This window comes from Cervus elaphus, chromosome 29, assembly GCF_910594005.1.
Source record: "Cervus elaphus chromosome 29, mCerEla1.1, whole genome shotgun sequence".
Lineage (NCBI taxonomy): Eukaryota > Metazoa > Chordata > Mammalia > Artiodactyla > Cervidae > Cervus > Cervus elaphus.
In genome coordinates, this window is record NC_057843.1 from 16,074,972 (window position 1) to 16,097,244 (window position 22,273).

Below are 22,273 nucleotides of genomic sequence, written 5' to 3' on the forward strand. Positions count from 1 at the left end.
GAAAAACAGAAGTCGCTTAGTCAAATCCGACGTTTTGCAAACCCATGGACTGTAACCTACCAGGCTTCTCTGTCCATGGAATTTTTCAGGCAAGAGTACTGGAGTGGGTTGCCATTTCCTTCTCCAGGGGATCTTCCCGACCCTGGGATTGAGCCTGGGTCTCTCACTTTGCAGGCAGATGCTTTACCATCTGAGCCACCATGGAAGCCCCCCTAAAGGTAGAGCTTGTTGTAAAAAGGAACCCAGCGAGAACAACTGCTCTGTGGACTATCGAGGAAGTTTAGGACCCACTACTAGCTCTTGACCTGTGGGCGGTTACATCTGAAGGGGACTGATTGTGGACCAGCTGGTAGTTCCTAAATGATGAGGACTGTGTGCTCCTGTGTGATTGCTGCCATATGGGGGGCTAAGTGGGGGCTGAAACTTGCTCTCAAGATGCTATTTAAAAATAAAAAGTGAAATTGTATTCAATCATTTTTGTCACTGCCGTCCAACTTTACCCCTTCCCATATGTCTGTTCAACAAAGGCATGGAAATCAGGATTAACCATGTAGTGGTGGGTTAGTAGCTGAGTCATGTCCGACCCCATGGACTATAGTCCACCAGGCTCCTCTGTCCATGGGATTTCTCAGGCGAGAATACTGGAGTGGGTTGCCATTTCCTTCTCCAGGGAATCTTTCCAACCCAGAGACCAAACCCACATCTTCTGCATGGCAGGTAGATTCTTTATAGACTGAACCATAGAACTGAGCAAATCAGCCAAAGGGGCTCAGGCCCAGATAGCTTGGGGGAGAGAGACAGAGCCCTAGTTAGGAAGAATTCTAATCAAGTAGTCTCAAGGTATTGAGTCTGGGAGAGAAACATGATGTTAATGTCATTTTAGTTGAAGCTATTCATTGGTAGGTACAGGGGGAGGAGGGTGAAGGTGTTGCCAAAATGTTGACTCTCTTTGCTCCAACACCGAACAGAAATATGGAGACAGAGCCATAGAGGAGAAAGAAAGAATGGCTTTATTACTTTGTCAGGCAAAGTGGGGACACATGGGCTAATGGCTCAAGACTGTGCCTGGATTCCTGTGAATAGGGAGAGATTAAATAGTCAGGCAGGGTATAAGATAAGGATCAAGACAGTAACAGTCTTACATTGTTCTGCAAAATTTCAAAAGGGTGGGGTTGCCAACAAGATTAGGGTGCCTGCAGGGTCTAAGGTGGTCTGGTCTCCTAACCTCTCTGATTCCTTTAGTCTTGCCTCAGGGGGTTTCCTGGCTGCTCCTCTCTTGATTACTAACTGTTCTACCCTTTGAAACTCAGAGAAGATCAATGAGCCTGGCCTTTCCTATAGGAAATGGGAGACAAAAAGGCCTCCATACACAGCAGCCCCATAGGGCACTTCTTGACATCAAAGGGAAGAATTTTTTAAATATAAAATGTGTTTTAAAATTGTTTCAAGAATGCATAAAACTGGGAACTTCAAGACCTTCTGTTCAAATCTCACATTTGCTGAGGCAAGAGAGGAAATGTGTGGAGGAGGAAGAAAAGAAATTAACACATAGTTTGCTCAAACATGGAGCAAATGTTTTCCAAGTGTTCACAACAGTAGGTCAGAAACACATCCTGGAACTAAATTAGAGTGCTGATACCAAGTTCTGACTCTACTATAAATCAAATATATATATTTTTAAAGATGATAATGTGGTAGTCTTGAGAAAGCAATTTGACAGTCTTAGAGGATACTGTATAAACACATAATTTTATAGGCTACTTCATTCTCTGCAGTATTACAGAGTTGCTTAAAATATCCAAAGTCTGCAAATAAATCCCTAGTACCTCCTAGTTTAGACTGAAAATTATTGAGTTTATTAAACTCTGTGGGCTTCCCAGGTGGCACTAGTGGTAAAAAAAACAAACCAAGCAAAAAAATCCACATGCCAATGCAGTAGACATAAGAGACACAAGTTCAATCCCTGAGTCAGGAAGATCCTTGGAGGAGGGCATGGCAATCCACTCCAGTATAAGTGCCTGGAGAATTCCATGGAGAGAGGAGCCTGGCAGGCTATAGTCCACAGGGTCTTAAAGAGCTGGACATGAGTTAAGTAACTCAGCACAAACTCTCTGTAGTTATCATTGAGTCGTCTACTGCTCTCAACCATCACCTTCTTTCCTACCCACCCCCAATATCGTCCAGTAATCACTGGAGATTCCTCATATGCCCCCACCTTGAAAACATGTCAGAGTCCTGCATTTCTTTCTGTGGCCTAATAATGCTGATTGGGAGAACTCGATAACAAAACAGCGAAGGACAGAGAGAAGAGAAGCAAAGGTTCTCTGTTGTTTTGCTTCATTGGCCTCCTTCATGACTTGATGGCTCCCCACACTTCTTCCAGCCTCTGTTCTTCACTGTGTTCATTTCTCTGAGTAGGCTGAACACCTGGGTGTTGCAATCTTACCTTTCAAAAGTTTGCATTGCAAAATAGCCTCACTCGACTAAATTAGCTACAGGAATCCGTCAGTTTTTCACCTGTGATTCAAGTCAAGTCCATACTGATATCATTATGCTGACCTCAACCAATAAAACAGCTGGTTATTTTACCAGCAAAATGGGTTTATTTCAGAACAGCAAAGATTTGTGATTTGGGGCATGCAGTCTGTGGTGACCACAGACAAGGCTAGAGAAAGAAAGAGAGGAATACTGTGCTACAGAGGAGAAGGGGGAGTTCAGACAGGCTGTTATAAACAAGGAGTCCAGTGGAGTAAGAGGAGCTTGCATTTCACTGGCTAAGCTGAGACAGTCTCTCATTGGCTGATCTGTTGCCAGGCGAGGAGAATACCTCCTGCTAAGTAGTAAAGTAGTCATTGGAGATGGAGAATACCTTCCTTTCTGTTGGTAATTCTGTTGACTTTGAATGATAGGTCACTTGATGTTTCTGTTCATCAATTTCCACAATTTCTTCTTACATTATCATTGTACTTCCTCAATCCCCAAATGCTCTATTATATACCGTCTTGCCTAAGATTTGGTTTGTCTTTGTTATTCACGTTTACCAAACCAGACCATAAGCTCTCTGTAGGCGGGAGTCTTGTCTTTTGGTGGTGGTGTTTGGTATCTCTACCACCTTTTACTCTGCCCGCATCCTCCAGCACTTAAGCAGAGGTTTAAACATAGTCAGTAGGCCTTAGGACATTCATAGGAAACTGAACTGAATATATACCCAGCAGATAAAGTCTACTGCTTACTATCCCAGTTTCCCCAAACTTGAGATTGACTCTTAGAAAAAGCATTCATATTGAAACTCATACTCCTGTATTTATGGATTACACTGAATCCTGGAACTATACGAATCTCAATGGTGCTTTTTTTTTTTTTTTTTTTTTTTTAATTTTTTTATTAGTTGGAGGCTAATTACTTCACAACATTTCAGTGGGTTTTGTCATACATTGATATGAATCAGCCATAGATTTACACTTATTCCCCATCCCGATCCCCCCTCCCACCTCCCTCTCCACCCAATTCCTCTGGGTCTTCCCAGTGCACCAGGCCGGAGCACTTGTCTCATGCATCCCACCTGGGCTGGTGATCTGTTTCACCATAGATAGTATACATGCTGTTCTTTTGAAACATCCCACCCTCACCTTCTCCCACAGAGTTCAAAAGTCTGTTCTGTATTTCTGTGTCTCTTTTTCTGTTTTGCATATAGGGTTATCGTTACCATCTTTCTAAATTCCATATATATGTGTTAGTATGCTGTAATGTTCTTTATCTTTCTGGCTTACTTCACTCTGTATAAGGGGCTCCAGTTTCATCCATCTCATTAGGACTGGTTCAAATGAATTCTTTTTGACGGCTGAGTAAAATTTCTCCAAAGAAGACATACAGATGGCTAACAAACACATGAAAAGGTGCTCAACATCACTCATTATTAGAGAAATGCAAATCAAAACCACAATGAGGTACCATTACACACCAGTCAGGATGGCTGCTATCCAAAAGTCTACAAGCAATAAATGCTGGAGAGGCTGTGGAGAAAAGGGAACCCTCTTACACTGTTGGTGGGAATGCAAACTAGTACAGCCACTGTGGAAAACAGTGTGGAGATTCCTTAAAAAACTGGAAATAGAACTGCCATATGACCCAGCAATACCACTTCTGGGCATACACACCGAGGAAACCAGATCTGAAAGAGACACAGGCACCCCAATGTTCATCGCAGCACTGTTTATAATAGCCAGGACATGGAAGCAACCTAGATGCCCATCAGCAGATGAATGGATAAGGAAGCTGTGGTACATATACACCATGGAATTTTACTCAGCCGTCAATGGTGCTTTTTAAAACTTCCTATTCTCAGACTCCTCCCCTGATAGACTTCTGCTTCCTGTGAGGGAGTTGGTATAGATACTGGGAATTTGTTCCTTTAACAAGCATCCCAGGAATACTGATTTCTAGCCAAGTTTGAGAAACACTGTGCTAGCGAAGATAAGCCTGTATCTGGGAAACCCTGAAAAAAAAAATGTGTATTTTTCTCATTCAAAATACTTCATATCATTCACAATAAAGCTTAGAGGAAATAGCAGATCTTGCTATAACACAAGACCCTTAATGCAATTATTAAAGAACTTTAAAAATCAATTAATTTTTAAAGGGTTTAAGCTTATTTTATCTTTTCATTTGTTTCTCTGTTCACTCTTCCATCTGTCTCCATAATTTTATCTGACTCCCTAAAAACTTATCTATCTACATTCTACATTTCTATTACTAACATTGTCAACGTAAGGCATTCCTGAACTAATAGTTTATCCTTTCTAAGTTAAGGATATGCTACAACAAGAAGTCAAAACCAAAATTTTTATAAAAACTACTTTGACCTAAAAGATTTAATAATTACTTTGACTTAAATTGAATTTTTCCTTTGGATTGAAATAGCTCTTAAAAATACCTCCTAGGAATTCAAGTTGTTTGTTGCCTTCTCTTATGAGTGATTTACACAGAAGTTGTAATAGTCCCCCAGAGAAGGCAATGGCACCCCACTCCAGTACTCTTGCCTGGAATCTCACGTGGATGGAGGAGCCTGGTAGACTGCAGTCCATGGGGTCACTAAGAGTCGGACACGACTGAACAACTTCACTTTCACTTTTCACTTTCATGCATTGGAGAAGGAAATGGCAACCCACTCCAGTGTTCTTGCCTGGAGAATCCCAGGGATGGGGGAGCCTGGTGGGCTGCTGTCTATGGGGTTGCACAGAGTCGGACACGACTAAAGCGACTTAGCAGCAGCAGCAGCAGCAGCGGTCCCCAGTGACTCAGCAGTAAAGAATCCTCCTGCAATGCAGGAGATGCAGGCAGGAGACTCAGGTTCAATCCCCTGGAGAAATAAAATGGCAAGCCACTCCAGTATTCTTGCCTGGAAAATCCCAATTCATGGAATCCAGAAAAGACTTGAACACAACTGGGCAACTAAACAACAAAAGTAGTAGTGGTAATTTGTTAGGCAGTTCTTGTGACTAGAAATATTTACTTGCTATTGATTCCAAAACTTCATTTTCTCATTCTTGTCACTGAGCCTTCTATTTATGTGCTTTCATTCTATGCTAAATACCTCCTCTTTTCCCTTGATGTTTGTCTTTCACACCTAAAACTAAACTGAAAACTTTCTTCTTAGTCATTGCTCAGTCCATACTGAAAATGTTGAACGACTTGATTCACTAGTTATCTCTCTAATTCCTGAACCCTTTTAAGTTTTTTGGCTCATTTGCCTGCTCCTTCCAACATATGTTGGGCTTCCCTGATACCTTAGTTGGTAGATAATTCACCTGAAATACAGGAGATCCCGGTTCGATTCCTGGTTTGGGAAGATCCACTGGAGAAGGGATAGGCCATCCACTGGATAAGGGATTGGCCACCCACTGCAGTATTGGGCTTCCCTGGTGGCTGACCCGGTAAAGAATCCACCTGCAGTGTGGGAGACCTGGATTCGATCCCTGGGTTGGGAAGATCCTCTGGAGAAGGGAAAGTCCACCCAATCCAGTATTCCATGGGGTTCCAAAGAGTTGGACACGACTGAGCAACTGTCACTTTCCAACATATTTTACAACTCTGATCCTCTGCTACTTGAAAGTGAGAAGAGGTGTGATTTTATGGGGCTTCCATAGAGGTTGGTGGGCTAAAATCCATAGGGTTGTAAAGAGTCAGACACGACTGGAGACTTAGCACACATGCACAAATGAAAGGGGTTATCAACTTCAAGATGTGAAGAATCTATGCAAAATCAAAATAGCACTTGTCGTTTCTCCATCTAAAGTGTTTGGCTGCCAACTAATAATAATAAATGAAAAAAAAAAAAGTGTTTGGCTGGCTCTTCACTTTTCAGTCATCAAAATCTGTGTTTGACTTATCAGTTCTGCTGTTTTGTTTTTGATTCTCTAGGGCACTAAAACTGAATATTCTATTGGGGTACAAAGCTAAACGATCTAATATAGTTACCCAGGGGTTTTTCTCTAAATTTTCTGTTTGTTATTGCAGTTATAGAAAATGCAAGTTGCTTTCTGAATAGGAGTCACTTACCAGTCAGTGGATATCTGGTGGGATCTGTACAAATAGCCAATTGAGAATATTTATTCCAGAAATTCAATTTTGCCCATGTATATGGAATTGGTCAAACTGAAATCTACTTGAGTAAGTTTCAGTAACAAAAGTACATATAAACCAAATAGACAGTTATTAATCCATAACGAGGATTAAGACTGCCACCTAAATCACAGTTCTTAGATCATCTGGTCAGTTAGGAAAACCAGAATGAAAAGGCAAAATAGAAATTTACTTAGTAAGAAGGGAACCATATAAATGGGATTATTGGTGATCTAAAGGGCAAGTGTCCATAACTCATGAGATGAAATTATTAATACTTTATGATATTTCTGCCAATTAAACCAAAATCTGTAGGATAGGTGCTTTGAGTCTTCTTTCCTCAAATTAATGCTAGCTCTTCACTAACAAATGGATACCCTTCATTTCATTAGCCTAGTCTTTCTTCAGATGTTTAAAACTATTGATAAAGTGTGTGTTTTCTTTGACATTATTCATCTTATCCACCATTTTTCTCCAGATCCTTTGTTACATTTATGAAACATGTTGTAGCTAGGATTCAAACCCAGATCTATCAATAAAGCCCATGTCTAATTTCTTTCTCTATTTAATATACTTATTTTAAGGACACACTACATATATCTGATTTCAGATGTTAGCTTTCTTGCTTTCACTCTTAGAGGATAAAATTATTAGGGATTTTTGGAAACATCATTAGCCATGTACGTCAATAATGTATGGCATGTAACTTTAATTGCCACAGAGAGAGAGGAAGTAAACCTTGATCAATTTCAAAGGAAACTGGTCTTTGAAGTATTCAAGCAAAGGAAGAAAATTGGGCAACAAAGGTAGTTTCTATTAGTAATTCATCCATGAAATTCTTGTTTTCAGGGCAGCCTAGAAATGTGCTGAAGAAGGGTTATCTTTTTTTTTTCTTACAATTTTCCAATAAGGCTTCTACTTGGTTAACAATTCTAAGAACTGTGTGTGACAATGAAATGTCATTACATGTATAGACTAACATGAGATTGGAATGTATCCCATGGTGTGATAAAATCTGCAGAAGTTAGTCATACAGATTTATACAAAATAACTCTTGTATCACTTGAAGTATTATATAATGAAGCATTTTGGTTTTGGGGGGAATTTTTTTTTTTTAACGTATGTTTTCCCAGGCATTGCAGGGTATAATCTCCTGGCAGCTAAATGCCACTAGCATTCTCCAATGTTGTGACAACCAATGTCCCTAGACCACATTTGCAAGTATCCTTCCTGGGGTTGATGATTCTGCTCCCAGTTGACAACCAGTGAAAGGAACCAAGTAGTTAGTAAAGGGCATATTTCTAAAAATTCTAAAGTGAGTGCCAGGCCCATTATTTCAGAAATATTGGTAAATGAAAACATGTTCTAGATCTCAACTCCAACTAATACCATGACAGAAATAACTTCTCCAATCAGCTAACAAGAGCTTCCTTCTTTCATCCATGTTGAATAGCTAAGGCAATTTTCTGCATTAGGAATCTCAATCAGATGTTAATTTGAACATTATTGGTTTGGACTCAATTGTATGTTTCTGATATGAACTTCATTTTATGTTGTTGATTAAGGCTTATATTAAGTACACTATGGAATAAAGAAATGATCAAAGAACACTTTTCAGTTATTTAGGAAGACAATCTTGATTTTTCTACTATATGGCAAGCCATATAATAGGCATTAGAGGTACATTCATGTTTGAGAATGGCCCTGTCATTGTGGAGCATACAATTTAGTATGGAAGACAGCATATTAACCAGTTACCAGATAGTTTCTTAAGTAACATAGAAAATGTATGTATAAAATGCTGAGAAAATTCAGGGAGCAGTAGAAACATGAATTTGACTTTCAGGTATCAGTAGAATTTTCTCAGAGAGACAATGGTTTGCAGTGAGAATTTTACGGGCAAAGATCCAGCTGTATTACATAGCAGTAGCTCAATGAGGATAGAATAGAAAGAAATGGCAGGAAATGAGATTTAAGCTATGTGTGTGTAGTGTGTGTGTATTCAGTTGTGTCCGACTATGAACCCATCAACTGACTGGACTTCTCAGGCAAGAATACTAGAGTAGGTTGCCGTTTCCTCTTTCAGGGGATCTTCCCAACCCGGTGATTGAACCTGAATCTTTTGTGTCTCTTGCCCTGGCAGACAGGTTCTTTACCACTGGTGCCACCTAGAAAGCACTTAAGCGATATGTGTGCATTCAAAGATTATGTGATAAGAAGTATGGCTCCTCTTTTTCGGTAAATATAATGTCTGCTGAGGAATTGTAAGTGTCAGGGACAAGTGATTTAATTAGTATGCAGGCTTTAAATCATGCTATCATATGCATATCATATATAATACCTGATCCTCCCAGTAAACACCTCTAAGTTTGTGTTACAGATCAAGCTTTTCATGTTTTGGAAATTTGGAGGGAAAGGTGCTTCTCATTGTCTGGCCTCCCTTGGCTCTATGTCTATGGAAAATATTCATGAACTTTTCACAATAACCCAGAAATTTTCTTTTCTTTTGTCTTGAGATGTCTGCTTGTTTTTAAGTCCAACTCTTTAGATCTTCAAGATTTAGATTTTCTTAGATGGAACATTAAGATTCTGTTTTGCTTGAGGAACCAAGGTTACCTTGAAATTATTGTCTATATCTGCATGCACACCATTCTCATATAAAAATAATTTTTATTCAAAAATACTGCAAGGAATTTAAGAGAAGTGCTTGTAAGATAAATTGAAAGATAAGACATAAATATTTTCAATTAATAATCATGAGATGAAATGTTATCTAAGTTCATTAATAAATGAATTCAGTGGTACTTTTGGATTATTCAGAATTACCCATTTTGGCTTTTTACCTCCAAAATGAAAGCATAGATTTCTCTATGCTTATGCTTGTAATGTTCATTGTGTTTTCTTTCATTTTTTTTAAATTTTATAATATCTTTCTTAATTTCCAATATGTATATCTCAATGTATTTTGTAAGCAATTTCTAGAAACCTTTCTGGCAGTAAAATTCCCTTATGTTTTAAATTAAATTTAACAGTAGGAAGAAAAAAATTCAATGAAGAGAGTCAAGAATTGAAGCATTTCTATTGTTAACCATGGAAAACGCTTCACTTTCTGCCCTTTAATTAAAATCTACATTCCTCTTTTCAGTTTTGCTTTCTCCTTTGGTGCCCCAGTGAATATCCAGTTTTGTAGCTGATATACCAGACTGGTGTCATAATTGGATAACAAGAAAAGGGAATAAATTAAAAAGGATATATTCACTTACATAATTTGAGTTAAGGAGACCTTATTCTGTATGCATATGTACCCACTGTGTGTGTGTGTATGTATGTATGTATGTGTGTGTGTGTGTGTGTGTGTATAGTATAAATAAGTGTACGTAACCTGCATTTTAACCAACTCCAGAAAGCTGTTAGAAGCTAAGGTTGTTTTTGCCAAAAGCAAAAGCTGATGGCCAAGGTTATAACTCTAGTGACTTTTTTTTCAGTAGTAACTGAGATACCAATATAGTCATTGCTAAGGTCTGGACCCTGCATCACTGAGTTAGACAATTATGGCTCTCACTCTGAGGGAGCAGATAATGATATACTCAAGAGGGCTATTCCAAGATTGTTGATACCTAACTAACCTGAAAAATAGCTTCAGGCATGATTGACCAGACCACTCCCTCCTAGAAGCCAGACCTTTTTAAGGGTCACTTATAGTTGAAGGGACAAACTTTCAAGGGAGAAATAATCCACTCTTTTCTTGGACGAATAATGATTCTTTCATACTGGTTATGGGGCAATACTTTCCTCACCTTCCTTATCCCTTGATTTTTCATTTATGGAATGTAGGAGAAGGTTTGCATTTTTGAAATTCCAGTCTTTTGCAGACTTACTGATTTATATTTGTTAAATTGACTCTGAATATACTAGTTTATATAAATTCTTTAGGATTGATTATTATGACACCTATTTTATATGCTCATTAATATAGCATTATTAACCTTTTATATGATGTTCTCAGAAGAGGTCAAGGATATAAGTACTATCATAAAAGGAAACAGAATAAAGTTCATGATTAGTTTAATGAGTCACTGAAAAAGTCTGCTTTTCAAAGCAAGACTGTGAGTTCTTTAATCAAAGACTGAGGGCAATGAAAGAAAATTACATTATGTCACTGCATCACTTATCTTGAATTCAAATGTGAAAAATGGCCTCGTGAAAAAAAAAAAAGGATCAATTCTACATTTGATGAGGTGAACAGGATTTCTAAAAATTTAATTCCCAGCTCTGTCATTGACTAATTGTATTGGAAAGGCATCTTTCTTTGTCTCTTATATAGTATACATGTAGACAAAGCACATTTTATAATCTTCAGCTATGTATTTTAAGAGAGAGATTTCTAAATTATTACAGATGCTATTACATTAAAAGCCAAAGAAAAAAAATCAGAGGAGTCCAGGGAGAGAAACTGAGCCATGTTCTGGGTTAATTGAAAATTGGAGAAGGAAATGGCAACCAACTCCAGTATTCTTGTCTAGAAAATTCCATGGATGGAGGAGCCTGGCAGGCTACATACTATGGGGTTGGGGTTGCAAAGAGTCAGACACGACTGAGCAACTTCACTTTCTTTCTTTCTTTTGGCCTTTAATCTTTGGAGAAAGTCACTAAAGTAAGATAGTCTTCAGTTAGATAGGTCTAAGATCAGACATTAGTCACTGGTGACTTTGATTTCAGTGTTACAGTCATCTTTAGCAAGTTTATTAACTTTTCTGAGATTTATTATCTTTGCCTATAAGATTGGGATTATATCTACTTTCTGGGTTTATTATAAGAATAGACTTGGTAACATAAAGTAGTTAGGAGTAAAGCTATTAGTAGCTATATATCTTAGAGGAATTTTATTTCTATTTCCTGAAAGTGTGTAATTCCTGAAATGAACAGAAATATACTCTCTCACTGAGTTTCTTTTGCTCAGCTTGTCTAATTATCCAGGTATGAGTGATTTACTCTGCATAAATTCTCTAGAAACTCTTCTTCTGTCCTCGTGGAACAAAAGATATACCAGAATATTTTTTAAAGGAAAAGTAAACAATGTTAACATTACATAAAGTTTGCTATATCAGCTTTATCTCTTTTGAAATGACTAAAATCTTAAAAGGTACTATGTCTATCATTATAAGAAAAAAAACTATAATAGTTTTTCACTTATTATAAGAGCAAGTGAGCAAAAAAGACTTTAGAAAAATGTTTTTCCATCAAAATGGTTGGGTTTTTTATGTTAAAAAATTCCAGTAAAGATATCCATAAAAATATATTTAAAATCAGGAAAAAATATATGCTGCAGCCTAAATTATACCAGGAAACTTCTAGACCTCTGGCTTATTCAAACCCAGTATTCCAAACCCTAAATATGAGTCACAAGGACACAAGAACAATCATAAACCAGCTTTCTGGGGAGAAAATTAGGGAGGGTGATTCTGAAGGGCTGGGTTTAATTAAAATTCCTATAAGAGCAGAGTTGTTAGCAAGATTTCTGCAACCACTTTAACTATTAAGCACTTTTGCTTCCTCCCCAATATGTTCAAGACTTATATTAATGTATGTTTAATTAGATATTGCAACTGACACTCAACTTGCATACAATTATATTAAATTTTATTTAATTATGTTAAGTATATGTTACAGTTCTCTAAGAAACAGAACCAATAAAATACAATAAAAATATATAATCTCTCTCTGGACTTCATACATATAAGTATGATGTCTGTGTGTGTGTCTGTGTGTGTGTCTGTGTGTGTAGTAATAAGGAGTTGGGTCATGCAATTATGGAGACTGAGAAGTCCCAAGAACCACAGTAGGCAAATTTCATCCAGAAATACCCTCACAGACATACTCACAATGTTTAATCTTTAACCAAATATCTGGGCACCCCATGGCCCAATCAAGTTAACAGACAAAATTAACCATCACAAGTCCACCCCTTTCTGACTTGATATCCATATACATCTTTAATCATACTTAATCTCTAAATGAAGACTATAAAAAGATCATAGCTCTGCCTATCATGATATAACTACCTTGCATATAACCCAAAACACACTACTTTTCCAGAAGAGTGTATGTAATACACACATACACATTCATAACAAAATAAGGGGGAAAAATCATCTTATAGTCTTTGTTTCTGTAACTGATCATGGCTGGTATTTATAATTTCCCTCTGCTACTCTTTGTGTATATCCTTTGCCTTGAGCAAGCATCTAAACCGTTCTTGGTTCTTTTACTGGTAGGGTGATCCAAATGTGCATTTCTCAAGGTTCTGGGCCATTTGTAATCCTGCCTAGGTTGGGTTATTGTAATTTTCCATTGATCTAAATTGCAGGGCATAGTAGTGCTGAGAGACTATGGGATCTTCTGTATTCCAGACATAGTCTTTCTTATCTCCCTTGTTGAGTAGCATGCCAATCTGCCCTTGGGATTCAGGATCCTTTGCCTCAGTTCCAACAGTAACTTCCTTCTTTCCCTATTGATTAACAGGCATGAAGAGTCCAAAGTAACAAGGTATAAATCTTAACTTCCAGTTTAATGGAATTGTTGTGATTTCTCTTGGTGAAAGCATTCCTCGTTTGGGAACTAAAATCTCTAGGCCAGCAAGCTTAAGGTCACAGGAACAGGAAGCAAAAATGTTGCTAGTGGGTCACTAAGGTAATAGTGAGCAGTGCCCATTTCTACCCCTTGATTCATGGACCTGTGAATTCTGACTGTGGGAGAAACAGCACCATGTACTGGACACTGCTTTAGAGCATACATCACCTTCTGGAGAACCTTGTCCTAGTCCTGCAAGGTATTGCCAAGTAGCTGTCACTATTACTGAGTTTCCAAAAGGTCATTCTACCACTCTTTCACATTATCTGCTTCCAAATCATGGGGGATGTGATAAGTCCACTGAATTTCATGAGCAGAGGTCCATTGTCATACTTCTTTTGCTATGAAGTGAGTTCTTTAACCAGAAGCAATGCTATGTGAAATATTGTTGATGACAGATAAGGCATTCTGTGAGTCTACAGATGATACTTTTGACAGAAGTATAGCATGAAGGGGAAGCAAATCTATATCCAGAGTGTGCATTCCATTAGGGAAAAAAAAAAAACTGCTGCTCCTTCCATGGTGGAAGTGGTAATTAGCTGGCCATCAAGTAGCTGGATGATTACCTTACCCTAAGAAATGGTGCCTATGAGGACACAGTGTTGGTCTCTGCTGCTGGTAGATTGGGCACTTAGAAATAGGTGTGACCAAGTCACCCTTAGGAAATGGAAATTCGTGCTGTTAACCCTGTGCATTACCTCCATCTCTGCAAGCATGGCCATTTTTTCTCTTAAACCTATTGGATGATGATAGGATTGGCTGGGGATAAAAGCTGACTGGTATGCACAGAGCATGCCACTCACTTGATTATTAAAAGACTCCTCTTTTGAGGTCAGTCTTTGATGAATATTCACATAGAACACAAGTATCTTCTTGTTCTTTGCCCATTCAAAGAGGTCCATCCACATACATGTTCTTTAAATTTCCTTGCCATCAATTTTCCAGCCATATTTTTTTCAAGTCCCTGAACTTCCAGCCAAATCTTTGACCACAGCCCATGAATTAGTATGTAATTAGCCATTTCTCATTCCAAGCAAAGTGAACAACCAGAGCTCAAAGGTCTGTCATCTGGGAGGACTGTCCTTCATCTATCCTTTGGGGATATCCTAGAAAAGGTCTACAGTGTTATAACTGTCCACTTTGGGATGGTGCCTTCATATTGTGCATAGCCATCTGCAAACCAGGCCTATGTCTTCTCTTCCTCTGCCAGCTGATCTTAAAGAGCTCACCATGAGGCCATAGATGCTGGTGGGGAGAGAGAAGGCATTGAAGCAGGAGTGGCCTAAACATTTGGGCCGCCTCTTTATGTAAATTACTCATGCATTCAGAGCCTTCCTGGGCCTGGTCATGTATATACTGATTCCATTTGATGATGAAATGTTACTACGCACACCCAGCTTTCTGGTTTGGGGGTATCAGAAAACATCCATTTCATGATGGACAGCTCGGGTTACATGGAAAGTTGGTAGCCCCCATGGTACATTGGAAATGGCCCCAGTATTCTTGCCTGGAGAATCCCATGGACAGAGGAGCCTGGTGGGCTACAGTCCATGGGGTTGCAAAGGGTCGGACACGACTGAGCGACTTCACTTTCACTTTCATAAGAGTAGCGTCTTATGGAGTAAGCATCTTATGTGATGGACCACAATGATGTTTCGGGTCATCTGGAATCAGTGTCAGTTCAAAGCCAGTCTCCAGTAGTGCCCAAAAGGCCTGATTATTTTTTTTTTTCCCCAGTGCATAGTTACCTGGGGGAAAAAAGACTGTAAATCCCCCCTTTTAAAAAATAATTCTAGTTATTTTTATTTTTGGTTGAGTCTTCCTTGCTTTGCTCGGACTTTCTCAGGTCATGATGAGTGGGGGCTAGTCTGTGTTGTGATACAGGCTTCTCACTGTGGTGGCTTCTCCTGTTGCAGAGCATAGGCTCTCGATGTGCAGACTTCAGTAGTTGCAGCTCACAGGCTCTAGAGCAAGGGCTCAGTAGTTCTGGTGCATGGGCTTAGTTGCTCCTCAGCGAGTAGAATCTTCCCAGACCAGGGATCAAACCCATCTCCCCTTCATTGACATATGGATTCTTCACTGTGCCACCAGGGAAGTCCCCTAGGACCCTTTGGAGAAGGTCCTGAAAAGACTGACAGTATAAAATTTGGGCAGTGTACTTGGATCCTTCCTCAAGGGGACCTATTCTCCCCTTTACTCAAAGATTTCTGGGTCTGCAAACTGACTCAATACTGGAAATCGAGGGGGCTTGAGTTTCAGTTTTCATGATTCAGGTTAGACTTGTTCACTTGACATAGAACCTGTCTGCTTATAAAGATCAGTTGAGAATTTTAATAGGTTTTCTATCCATTTAACTCCTAGGAAGAGCATAACCCACCAGCCAATGCTATAAGGCTGGCTTTAAATATCCCAGTTAGTGACAGTTGTTTTCACTGTACTTGGAAACTTTCTCTCTCTCTCTCTCTCTCAAACCAAGTCAGATCAAGAACTTCTCATTTACTCACTGAGGAACACCTTTTTGGTCCCTGTTTCAGCCAACCACCCAACCTGTTTGAGTCCTTTCTAACTCCTTGAACTGCAACGTTAAATGTAGTATCTCAGCTTGATGAGCCCATATCAGTAAATTCAGCCTATTTCAACATTGTTTCTTGAAGCACTATACCACAACCTTAGTGTATATTCCAACACGTGTTCCCCAGGTCCGTCTTTATAAGTTTGAAAACTCAAATAGTTCTTTTGGAGTGGAGAGCACCTCCTCATGGTTGTAGTAGTTTGTACCTCACCTTTAGAGGCCTGCTGGGACTTGAATCTGGGTATAAGTCTAGATTCAAAAATGGATGGTGTATCCAGAGGAGAATCAGCATTGTTTTGGTTCACAAGTCACTCAGAGGAGACCATTACTGTTTCCTCAACCAATGAAAATTAATCCCATTAAAAGGAAATGCAGAGGCTGTTTATTACCCTGAGGTTGGGGAGGCTACTTCTACTGGAAGTGAGCAGGCCACTCCCACTGCACCTGGGAGGGCATCGTTGGCAAAGAAGATGCATCAGACTTGAAAGTCTCAAGGTCTCCACTTTGATCAGGGTCTTCCCACATGTCCCCAATTTACAGGATCCCATCCTTTTTCAATCAAGGCTATTATTAAGAACCCAAAAAGACTGGAAATTCAGGTTTCTTTGTAATTCAGTCAATCACAGAATGAGATTCTGCTTTTGATTTTCAAGAATTTCAGCCCTAAGGCTATAGGAAACAAAGGTCTCCTTCAGGGCACACATAAAAGGCTTCAGATTGTGTGTGTGTGTGTGTGCGCGCGCGCACGTGCAGTGCTTAAATTGGGAGTTCAAATCCCTAATCTCATCCTTTTATTTCTCACTTTGCCCAGTGACATTGGGACAACAAGCTAATCTCAGTAAGTCATCGCTCTTCTTAAAATGTTCAAAAGTTTCATGTATCCAGTAACTCAGCCTAGTATTTCTTAATAAATGATTGATAAAGAGGGTCTAGGGCTTCTCAGGTGGTGCTAGGGGTAAAGAACCTGCCTGCCAATGCAGGAGACTTGAGAGATGCAGGGTCAATCCCTTGATCAGGAAGATCCCCCAGAAGAGGGCATGGCAACCTGCCCCAGTATTCCTGCCTGGAGAATCCCCAGGGACAGTGGAGCCTGGCAGGTTACAGTTCATGGAGTCACAGAGTTGGACACGACTAAAGTGACTCAGCAAAGAGGGTTAATGGAGGATTTTGGCATATCCAGGTTGTCAGATCATGCTGTGTATTATCAGTGCTCTCTTTACTATGGGAAATGTCTTTAATCAGATTAGAGAGTCAATTCGAGAAATTCCAGTACCAATTCAGAAAACAAACCTAAATATTCTGTTCCTCTAGAACCACTCTCAGTACCAAAATCTACACTAGTCATAGTCCTCCAGGTAAACATGAACCAGCACGATGGATGGATAAATGAATGAATGAATATATGTAATACATATAGCTATATAGATTGATGTGCTGTGCTTGGGTGCTTAGTTGTGATTGCGACCCATTGTCATCCACCAGGCTCCTCTGTCAATGGGATTTTCGGGGCAAGGATACTGGAATGAGTTGCCAGTTCCTCCTCCAGGGGATCCTCCAGATCCAGGGATCAAACCTGTGTCTCCTGGGTCTCCTCCTCCTCTATTATAGGCAGATTTTTTACCTGCTAAGCCATTGGGGAAGCCCATAGCTTGATATATAAATGTACAAAGTTAATAACTAACTTGATAATTCAAAGTGTGCAAAGACCTAAAGTTTGCTGTGTGTTTTTGGTGGATTCTGTCATCCTCTACAAAGTGAAGTACTAGATGTCAGTACTGGCACATTGGCACTAGAAGAAACACTAGAAACAAATTATTTCTCCTTCCTTTAGTCATCAAACTTTATCAAGTGCTAACTGTGTGGTAGGTCCTTGACTATACAGGCCTCTGTTCTTGGGGAACTTACATTTCTGTGAAGGAGGAAAACAACATCTAAGTAAATAATGTAATTAATGAGATAATTATGGTTATGATAGGCTAGGGAAGAAACAAACAGTAAGATGGAAGAGAATACCTTATGTGTTAGTGATGTCATGGACTAAAGCCTTTTTGTGATAGTATGTTAAGACTCAGCTGTAGGAAGTTCTGAAGAACCATGTTTGAAGTTGATGGAACAATATAAGTAAAAAATCATCAGTATGGCTGAATGAGAGCAGGGGAAAACTTGAAATCGGTAGGAGTAGAAGCCAGTGATGCAAGACAGGCCATGGGACAAACTTTGAATTTCATTCTAAAATCCATTAGTGGCTATTGGAGGGTTTGAAGAATGGCAGTGATATGATTTTTGTTGTTGTTGTTGTTTGGAATTTTACTTTTGAATAGATAATAGAGCCATAGAGTTCATAAATGAAATAACGCAAGAGGATTTTGTTTGTGCTTTCCCCATTTTCGTCCTGAGTCTTTTTTTCTGTTTTCCATTGTCTCTGTTCTCTCATGTGCTTCCCTTAAACTTGCCTTTTTATTTTTTTCTAGTAATTTTACTTCTTTCTTGGGAAAGAATTTTCTCTTGAATTCTACCCATTCATAGTTCATCTCTTCTCATTGTTCTAGCATCTTTTCCTTGAGTTCTTATATTTCTTCTTTAAGAGCTTCTGTTCATGGCAATCACTTCATACATTTGTGTGTAGTGAAATAATAACATTCTTTAATGTGCTCCATTGTGAATCTTTTGAGTATATTCCAAAATGGTATATTTTGCTGCTTTTTACCACCTTCTTCATAGAGTATCTTTTATTCAGTTATCTGCTTTATTTTTCTCTTTTTAAAAATATTTACTTATTTGGCTGCATTGGCTCTCGAGTTGTGGCACTGAGCCTCTCGAGTTGTGGCTTACGGGCTCTAGAGCACGTGGGCTCAGTAGTTGCATCACATGAGCTTGGTTGCTCTGCAACATGTGGGATCTTAATTCCCCGACCAGAGATTGAGCCCACATCTCCCAGACTGTGAGGTGGACTGTTAACCACTGTCGCACCTGGGAAGTCCCTCCATAGAGTATCTGGATCACTAAGCTTTATAACTATGTTCAGTGCTGTTTTGTCAGTTGTCATTGAATCTGCTATTTGCGAGAGGTTCCTGTTTGGTGGTATAGGTAGCTTTATTATCCAAGGGCTCCCCCTTCTTCTTTTCGATGTAGACTGTTTCTTCCCTGTGTAGCCAACTTCCTTTTGGCCCTCAAAGCTTAAGGCATCCAGTAGTTTCGGCTGCCAGATCTGCAGGCCCTTGTCCCTGTTCCTTCACCACTCACAGGCAGTAAGGAAACATCCTTGGGTTCCAAGGCGATCTTCAATTGTAGGATGTGTTTCCAGTGGCACAGTCCTTGATATGCCACTACTATTAGATATATCACCTTGACAGCCGCTCTCAAAGGCCGGCCTCCTTAAAGCCCAGTCCTGTTTATTGTAGCTCCAATGTCAACTTTAAATTTTACATTTTAAGAAATTCCTCATACTTAGGGGGTGTATCTGTGCTGTGCTTTTTGGAATCTGTTACCTCTGAGCCTCTAGACACTTTTCACTCAGTTGCCTGCACTCCCAGGTGGTTCTGCAAGATCTTAGCAGCAATAAAATATTACTTGGAGTTGTAGCTTCTATTTCCTCATATTTCTGGAAAAACAGCAATTGAGTAATTTTTTTTTAATGTATACCTATTTCTTTGTTTTCCTCATGCTTAATGGTCTCCAAGAAGAGTGATAAGTTGTTTTTAGGTAAACTGTAACTATATGAGCTCTGTAATCACATTATATTGATTTTCTTTCTCATTCTTTCTTTTTAATGATCCATGTGGCTGCCAAGTGAAAAATGAATTGTGGGAGACAAGAGTAGAAATAAGGAAAAGAATTTGGTTGTTTTTTTTTTTGGAGGTTAAAAAAAAAATCTTTATTTCAGATAGTTATTTCCATAATTAAGGATAAAGGAAACGCACTTCCCTGAGTCCATTATTTCAGGTGACTGATTTCCATGAGCATCATCTTGAATATTTGCCTACATACTTGTGGGAAGCTTCTGTAGCCTTTTCTTGGTAGGAATTCCAGTTCTTCTGAATTCCTCCCTTTCCTTCAGGTATTCCATTTTGCATTCTTCATAAAAGGCTGGATCTTTATAGTAAGAGGTGAGACAGTCTTTCAGTGCAGAGTTTTCCTTATGGCATTTTACTACCATAAGAACTCCAGAGTCCTTGCAACACTTAGTGAAACCTTGAACTTGTTCAGAACATCTCTCTCGGGCCTTTTCTCTCATTATTTTAGGGATCAAAACATCTTTTTCGACGTGTCTGAGATGCTGCTCTGCGGGCCCTCCTCCCCTGCTGCTGTTTCCGCCTGGTCAGTTGGCAGAGAAGCTGACGCAGTGGAGCAGGGCTGGGAAAGTGGGTCTCTGCTCAGGAAAAGAATTTGAAATGACTTCAGTAGCCCAGGCTACAATAACTGTGGCTAAGACAATAGCATGGAAGCTGGATGATAGATAAGTCATTGGATTTGAGCTGTATTTCAGATCCGATAGGACTTGGTAGAGTGGAGTGGTATGCAGAAGAGAAAAGTAATTCAGGAACACTACTTTTTTTTTTTGATTTGGAGGGACTAAGATAGATGGTGATGCTGTTTATTGAAGGTCTTTTTTGGACGCACCACTTTAGTCTGTTGAATAATATTTTAAGATATCTGAGAAGAAATGGGAAAACCTAAAAATCTGAAACTAAATAATAGCCGTGGACTGGAGGCATTAACTGGAATATCAGTACATTACAGATGGCATTTTCAATACAAAATTTGATAGAATCATATTTGGAGTGTTTAATGACTATAAAGTTCCCCAAACCAAACCCAAAAGGGCACCAACATTTAAAAATAAATAAGACAGAGGAGCCAGCAAAGGAGATGGAGAAGTGGTATTCAAGTGGACAGAAAGCCTCATTTCACTCAAAAAGACCTGCATTCTCTGACTCAGGCCTCCAAGTTGTCCTTAAGTGCTCTCTGACTTACTGTTCTTTTCTGTGATCTAAAGTAATTAATTCTTCAGAAATTCATTCTTAGTGTACAGGTTTACCTGACAGGTAATGTTAGATTTAATTTCAAAAACTATATGTTGTTAACTTCAATTTCATATATCTACTACAGATTCTTCTCAGAGCTCATATATCATTCTTCTAATTGACAGCTCTGCTTGAGTATCTAATAGGATTTGTACTTCCATAATTATAGAGTAGACATTTGCTATGGAAAAATAAATAATTAGTTTCCAGTTTTTGATGATATACCATAGTAGTAAATCCCTTCCCCAATCTAAATAAAAAATAAATCATAGTTGCATAATGTGCTATTTATATATCTGGTATTTCCTTAATAGTTATACATATTCAAGGATAACATAATTAAATATTTCATATCCTTTTTTGTTCTTTTGTCTTCTTAATTTCTTCAAAGGTTACTTGTGAATAGCACAGTCTTAGCTTACCTGAACAATTTTGATCAAATAATCCTCTTCTTAGTAAATGTCAGCTGCTTTGTGGCTTGATATAATGAGGCAGATGCCTATTTCTGCCTTCCTCTCTATTTTGTGACTTGTAAGTTGCTTATTCTTAAGGCATTTATGTTTCTTAAAAAAATGTGTGCACTAAAAGCCTTACTCACAGCTCACTGATTTTTTCTTTATAAATGTGGAGATTGCCTTCTGATGGACAGGAGTGTCTGCTCACATTGATGTGATGTCTTTTTGGAACAAGTTTCTGCTGTTTATATTCACAAAAGTGCCCACTGCAAGCAAACAGGTCAAGGTTAGCTTTGTTTTCCCCTTGAAAATCATATCATCCATAGGAAGGGCATGAGAAGCTCTGGGACCTTAAAAAAAGTACTTTCCCCTTCATGGAACAACAGACTTCAACTCAGTCTTTTCACTGAGTCAAAACACAAAAACTGAAAGCATCTGTGTTTTTATTACATGTGAAAAACCTGATTTATTAAAATGATAGACTTTGACATAAAGGAATAAAAATGAATAAAGCAGTTACTAGGTAATTTAAGTTGTACTTGAAAATTTACTGTGTAACTTCAGGAAATATAAAGAACTGGCCACAGAAATGAAAGTGGTCTAGTTGAAGTACATGAAATGGTTACCTCTCTGACAGCCATAACCCATGGCATCTGTCTTCTTGATTTAGAATGTCTGTTTAAATCATACTTTTGATGAGAAGATATAATAGGGTTTGGGAAAATCACATTTATTAAACTCTGTGAAGGATTTTTTTAAAAAGACATTATCCCATTTTATTTTCCAATAGCTCTACAAACAGATATAACTCAGTTTATATATTTATAGCCCATCTATGTTGGGCTATAATTTTGAGATGCTTTTTAATAGTTCGATCAATAAACTAGAAAACAAAATCAGGGTCAGTGGAAACATAGATGGTAAATAAATAACATAGGAAAATATCATATGTACACAGGCAAACTTTACAG

The 22,273-nt window shown here is 38.7% G+C and overlaps 1 protein-coding gene across 1 annotated transcript; it reads right to left on the reverse strand.

Annotated features, from left to right (window-relative positions):
* Window positions 1-19,678: 19,678 nt before the first annotated feature.
* On the reverse strand, window positions 19,679-20,140 carry LOC122686195 (COX assembly mitochondrial protein homolog). Its single transcript, XM_043891340.1, has one exon. It carries the CDS (start codon window positions 20,055-20,057, stop codon window positions 19,803-19,805), a length of 255 nt encoding a protein of 84 aa, XP_043747275.1. The 5' UTR covers window positions 20,058-20,140; the 3' UTR covers window positions 19,679-19,802.
* Between the last annotated feature and the right edge of the window lie 2,133 nt (window positions 20,141-22,273).